Source organism: Austrofundulus limnaeus, unplaced genomic scaffold (assembly GCF_001266775.1).
Source record: "Austrofundulus limnaeus strain Quisiro unplaced genomic scaffold, Austrofundulus_limnaeus-1.0 Scaffold117, whole genome shotgun sequence".
Classification (NCBI taxonomy): Eukaryota; Metazoa; Chordata; class Actinopteri; order Cyprinodontiformes; family Rivulidae; genus Austrofundulus; species Austrofundulus limnaeus.
In genome coordinates this window covers 911,802-918,604 of record NW_013952519.1, presented here as the reverse complement: position 1 = coordinate 918,604, position 6,803 = coordinate 911,802, and the positions used below count along the sequence as shown (strand labels likewise).

Here is a 6,803-nt window from a genome sequence, read left to right as displayed (position 1 = left end):
GGTCTGGTTTTAACCAGGCTAGGTCTGGTTTAGATAAGTGTTACTTATAAATTATATATTTTTCTGGTATAAATCTGCTGTTTTACATGATTGTTAAATGAAATTAACATAATTATTAATTTATTGTAAAAACATGACAGATAATCTGTGAAACAGATCCAGTTCAGCTGCTGTTTATCTATTAGTTTCTATGTTTGCTGTGAGCTGTTGTCCTCTGTTTGGTCTGTTTCTGCTCCTCCATGATGTCACAGACACAACCAGACGACGGGATGGGCGGGGCTTAGTCTAGCAATCTTTATATTTAAGTCTATGTTTTTACAATATAAAACTTTGTGTTTTGTATATTTTGTCCTCAGTAAACTAAACTCTGGAGTTACACTTCAGACATGGCTAATTATTAGAAAATCTAAAATGAGGACTTTTAAAAAAGTTTTGTTTTCTCACGGTTTGAGAACAGAGACCTCCGCCTCCAGTTGTCCTCGAGCAGCTGCTTCTTTCGAGTGACGGAGACACCAGTCGCTGGAGGTGGACAGAGCTGCGGACAGCTGCGACTCCTTTAAAACAAAATTTAAATAATAAAAAAAACATTTTTTAAATACAGAGTTGAAAAACAAGAGTTGAAAGTTTCCATTAATAAAACCTTTAAATCTGTCATTTAATCTGTTTAAATCTGTGTTTCACAAACAAAAACACAAAAAAATATATATGATTTTTGAACCCTCCTGCTACTGTTGGGTCAAAATAAATTGTTTCTTTTCCTCTTGGAAAAAGAAAGGACACATCCTGAAAAGCTTTTCTGTCCTCGTTTTCAGCAGCTGACATCTCAAAATCCTCTCAGGTTCTTCAAAAATAAAAATCAATTCTCTGCTTATTCAAGAGCATCCCATCACGTCGGGGTCACCAAACTTCTAACATAACATGTTCAATAAATCAGAATAAGTTTGCAGAAAACTAGATGATTCTTTTTTAAAAAGCTTTATTCAAAGACTGACTTCAATCAGGCCCTTTCAGACTTTAGAACGTAACCAACTTTGTTAATGCAGATAAAATAAAACATTGATAAGACACACTAGCTGTTTACATGCACAAAATGTTTTGATCGGATTGAAATGATTTGGATTAAATAATCCGAATGTACTATTTACATGGACACAATCTGATCATGAAAAGTGTTTACATGCACCGGAGTTTTATTCAGAATAAAAATCTGGACATGCGCAGTGTTGTAAACTTTCAGCTCTACTTCCATGTTACAAACGTAAACAAAGCTCCTCTGTGCGCTCAGGACGGACCCGTGTCAGCTTTTAATAACGTAGAGACGTCGTTACTCCCCGGTTGAGCTGCAGATGAAGCAATACGTGTTTTTTATTTTTATTTTTTGCGAAGCTGTTTGTCACCTTTTTTATCTGTTGAGAGAGTGCGGAGGAAAAGTTCTGCGCAGCGCAGCTGGAAACTACAGCGCTGAAAAAATAAATGTCAGTTTCTGACACTTGGCTGAATTTGCTTGTAGATGCTTTTCTCAATTTTTCTCCTCCTCCTGTCCGGTTCTTCTTATTCTTCCTCTTCTTCATCAAACTTTTCTTCTTCTTCGGTCTTTGTGCTTGGTAAACAATGAATTGGCGCATTATCGCCATCTACTGGTATTGAGCGCAACTACACCTTTTTTTCCCCCTCTGTACGTGGGCCGGCCCAGTGATGCGCCGGCCCACCAGGAAAAGTCCCGGTACTCCCAATGGCCAGTCCGCTCCTGGCTGCTGCCCCGCCTCCTCTAAAGAGCATAACCGGGTGAATGAAAGTCAGAAGACCTGTGCACTCAGGTCAGTTTACCATAATCAGAATAAGATGATCCGATAAAGTGTTTACATGCACGTCATTACGATTATCAATCAGCATAACCCACCCCTCTCATTCAGATTAAAAATTTATTCGGATCGAGCTCAATCGGATCAGAATAATCCAAACGGGCTGTTTACATGATGCATTTTTCTTTTGAACGGCCGTTTAATCTGATTACTTATGTCCACGTAAACGTAGTTACTGTCTCATTCTGTTTAAACCACATGACTGCAACGATCACAGACAAGTGGAATACAAGACTGGATCTCAAACTCAGTTAATCAGTCACAAAATGTCCTGCACCTCCTTTTAAACACTGATGTCCTGCACCTCCTTTTAAACACTGAGGCCTCGTGGGACATTTTGACCCAAGGGCAGTAGCAGGGATTGGCCGTGTGATGCATCAAGCTGGCTTTAATTTGAATATAATTTGCATGAAACAGTCTAAAATAGACAAGACACTACTGCACATGTAAATATACCAGAGGTTTGTAGATCACCATAAGAAACCAGCAGTCTGTTCTAAAAACTCTTTATGTTTTGGACACCTTCAACATCTTTGAAACTGTACAAACTAATAATAAAACATTTTTAAAAAACCCATCAAACTATGCAAAAATATACTTTTGCTTTGAAGAAGGCATTGTGTTGACAGACGTGGAGCGACCCTGAGCTCTGACCTTCTCCTGCAGTTTCTCTGACAGCTGCCTGCAGCACTCCTCGGCCCGCTCGGCTCGCTGCCGGACCAGAACCATCCTCTGCCGCTCCTCTTCCTGCTCCCCGTCCTCCTTCTGCTGCCTCAGAGTGCGCAGCTCCTCCTGCAGAGCCCGGAGCTCTTCCTGCTTCTGCTCGTGGCTCTGCTGCATCCTCTGCGGCGGACGTGAAGAGGGGAGAGAGGCGGAACGTGAACAAACCGGCCTCGGGTATTTATTTGACGAATGGAGGTAACGGTTCCGAAACCTGAATCTGAGCAGCCAGACGGGCCTTCTCAGCCTCCACTCGGCTCAGCTGCAACTCCAGATGGCTCCGAGTCGACTCCAGGATTCTGGAAAGCTCTTCTGTCGTCTTCACCGTGTCCTGCCGCCACACAGAAACAGACGTCGGCTTCTAGCTGACAAAACGACCAGAAACCAACATTTCTGGAAACAAAGAACTTGAGATACAAACTTTTTCCAAATCCAAGTGTTCAGCAAGCTTGGAGACTTCTTTCTCTTTGCTGCTGAGTTTGTCAAAAAGTCTCTGCAGCAGAAGAAGAAAAGTAAACTTGGAGCTAAAATGAGCAAAACAGCAGCTAAAACCTTAGAATTAACAAAATGATCAATAAAAACTAAAGGTTTTTGCTCAGTCTCAGTGACAGTAGTTCTACTCCTAGCAAAATTACTATATCATTACTTATATTAGTATTTCTAGTATTTTTATTATACTACTAGTACTAGTATACTTTAAATTACCAGTAATACTATTACTACGGTACTAATAATACTAACATTATCAACAATTTATCATTACTAATCAGCCCAGCGGTACAACATTAGTACTGATGCAACTAGTAATATTAGTACTTTTACTATATTAGTACTACTAGTTGTTGTAGTAGTAGTAATATGCTAGTACTATATATACTATACTAGTACACTATATATACTAATATTACTTATGATAATAATATGAGCAGTTGTTTTACAATTCAATGTACTATTTACAATCAAAGTATTATAAAGCACTAGTATACTATCACTAATAGTTATACTAGTAATAATTTAGTATTAGTACTAGTAATATTAGAACCAATTTTAGTGCTAGTGCCACCAGTACTATTACTAGTGTTTTTAATAGTAATACTAGCACAGTTACTTTATTTTTATTACCAGTACTTCTAATACTATAACTATACTAGTATTAGTTGTTGTAGTATTATTATACCTGAAATTACAAGTTTTACTATTACTATGGTACTATTAGTACTAATACTATTATCAACAATTTATTATTAATATTATTAATCAGCACAGTGGTACTAAATTAGTACTCATTCAACTAATAATATTAGTACTTTTATTTTATTAGTATTACTAGTTGTTGTAGTAGTAGTAATATGCTAGAACTATTAGTATACTAGTACACTATGTATTACTTACAATAATAATATTAGTATTTGTTTTACAATTAAAAGTACTATTATTTATACTATTACTAATAGTTATACTAGTTATAATATTGTATTAGTACTAGTAATATTAGTACTAATTTTAGTGGTAGTACCACCAGTACTATTAAATGGTAAATGGTAAATGGTACTGAACTTATAGAGCGCTTTTCAAGTCGCTCCGGACCCCAAAGCACTTTACACTAACAGACATTCACCCATTCACACTCACATTCACACACTGATGATGGCAAACTACACTGTAGCCACAGCTGCCCTGGGGCACACTGACAGAGGTGGGGCTGCCATGCATCGGCGCCACCGGACCCTCTGACCACCATCAGTAGGCAAGGTGGGTGAAGTGTCTTGCCCAAGGACACAACGACTGAGACGGCTGGACGGGGGATCGAACCAGTGACCTTCTGGTTCCAGGACGACTCCCCTAACCACTCCGCCACAGCCGCCCTAGTAGTGTTATTAATAGTAATACTAGCACAGTTACTTTTTTATTATTACTAGTACTTCTAGTACTGTTAATATACTAATATTAGCTGTTGTAGTGTTATTTTACCTAAAATTGCAAGTTCTACTATTACTTTAAAGGTACTATTATTAAAAAATATTGTATCAGTACTATACTAGTACTAGTACCAGTAGTATAGTGTCAGTGTATTGCCATATATTAGTGAAGAAAGTTAAACAGTTTCCAGATCGCTCTGTTCTTTTCTCACAGTGTTTTCTGCTTCACTGTCAGCCAGCCTCTGCTTCAGAGCATCTCTCTCTGCCGACCACACCAACCATTCTCTCTGTGGACACACAAAAACACACAGTCAGAAACCACACCAACCATTCTCTCTGTGGACACACAAAAACACACAGTCAGAAACCAAGGAGGTCAGCACCACCACGACTCCTCCTCAGTGTCCCGTACCTCGTGCTCGCTCCACTCCCTGAGGAGGTCCCGCAGGCTGTGATTGGTGTTATCGAACATCTCTATCTTCTCCAGCAGCAGCTGCTGCTGCCGTCCCAACGAGGCCGAGTGCAGCTTCGACAGACGTTTCTCCTGAGAGATGAAACAAACCGAGTGATTGTGGATTCTTGACGGACACGGGAAGAAGACCATTCGTATCACCTTGGCGAGGATGTCGACGGTTCCCTTCAGAGCCGTCAGCTGATTGGCTACGGCGACACCATCGATTTCTGCTTCCACAAGCGCCCTGAGGAGCTCGTCTGTGTCTCTGTGCTGACCTGAGTCTGACCTGAGAAGAACAGAAACATTTTATTTTACTGACTTTACTTCACTGACATCTTCTGTGTCTTGGTTTCCAGGCATGTGGAGGGACGTAGTTTCTCCCGATCTAGAGCCTGCAGAGAAAACTCACTTTGACCACGATCAATTCCTTCCCTTGTAAAAAAGATCTGAAATCTCCCAAACATAAAAACAAACAAACACCCAGCCTAACTGCAGACAGAACGCTCTCATATGGCTGTTAAAGAGATCCTTACCTTTTTGAACAACGAAGGTTTTCTTGCTCCCTGAGCAGAGCACTGAGGTTTTTAGATACTCCGTCCAGCTCTTCTTCCTGCTCCTCTGCATCCCGCTGATGTCTGGTCCCACCGTCTGATCGATGCTGCATTAGGCCGGTCTGATCAAACGACACGAAGGGGGAACGGTTTAAGGAACATGCTGGATTGAGAAAAAAAAAATCAGTTTCTGTGTCGTAAACTACGACGAAGTATTATCCCGGATTTATACTACATACGTCTCCACTCCGCTGCGCTGCGGTGTGCAGGTCGCAGCCGTTCGTTAGGGCCACAAGATTAAAGTCATTATATTACAAGAAAAAAAGTTATAATGAAAAAAGTCATAATCTTACATGACGTGTCCATTTTCCGTTCCTCATTTCCTCCTTATTTTCCTCACACCTGCTCTACAGCCATGTGTCTGTGTGTTTATGAAGCAGTCCATGATGACTCGAGTCACTGTTAGATATGCTTTCATCCAAATTAGCTACGTGACGACTAAATCTGTCAATACAGCTTCAGATTATCATATAGTCGTTTGCACAATTTCCAAGTCCTGCTACTGATAATTTGAAGCTAATGTGCTAAAAGATTAACCATTTATTTTTAGCAATACTAAAGAACAACTTGACAACATTCCTCATTTTAATGCAGTGATAACTGCATGCTTTTTCATGTGAAGGGTATTGTATTACAACTTTAATTTTAGAATATTATGAATTTATTCTCACAATATTATGACTTTAATCTCGTAATGTTACAACTTTATTCGCATGACTTTAATCTCGTAAATTACGACTTTATTCTCATATTATGACTTTAATCTCGTAATGTTACAACTTTATTCGCATGACTTTAATCTCGTAAATTACGACTTTATTCTCATATTATGACTTTAATCTCGTAATGTTACAACTTTATTCGCATGACTTTAATCTCGTAAATTACGACTTTATTCTCATATTATGACTTTAATCTCGTAATGTTACAACTTTATTCGCATGACTTTAATCTCGTAAATTACGACTTTATTCTCATATTATGACTTTAATCTCGTAATGTTACAACTTTATTCGCATGACTTTAATCTCGTAAATTACGACTTTATTCTCATATTATGACTTTAATCTCGTAATGTTACAACTTTATTCGCATGACTTTAATCTCGTAAATTACGACTTTATTCTCATATTATGACTTTAATCTCGTAATGTTACAACTTTATTCGCATGACTTTAATCTCGTAAATTACGACTTTATTCTCATATTATGACTTTAATCTCGTAATGTTACAACT

General features: G+C 38.7%; 1 protein-coding gene across 1 annotated transcript in view; it reads right to left on the bottom strand.

Moving 5' to 3' along the window:
• odf2b (outer dense fiber of sperm tails 2b) overlaps positions 1-6,803 on the bottom strand; it is a 13,327-nt gene that overhangs the window by 4,086 nt on the left and 2,438 nt on the right. Inside the window, exons 3-10 of the mRNA XM_014014609.1 lie at positions 5,489-5,628; positions 5,115-5,241; positions 4,914-5,045; positions 4,714-4,788; positions 3,004-3,075; positions 2,797-2,913; positions 2,517-2,705; positions 445-554 (exon numbers count right to left, since the gene is read on the bottom strand). Coding sequence (XP_013870063.1) covers positions 445-554; positions 2,517-2,705; positions 2,797-2,913; positions 3,004-3,075; positions 4,714-4,788; positions 4,914-5,045; positions 5,115-5,241; positions 5,489-5,628 — 962 coding nt within the window. The remainder of the gene's footprint in view (positions 1-444; positions 555-2,516; positions 2,706-2,796; positions 2,914-3,003; positions 3,076-4,713; positions 4,789-4,913; positions 5,046-5,114; positions 5,242-5,488; positions 5,629-6,803) is intronic.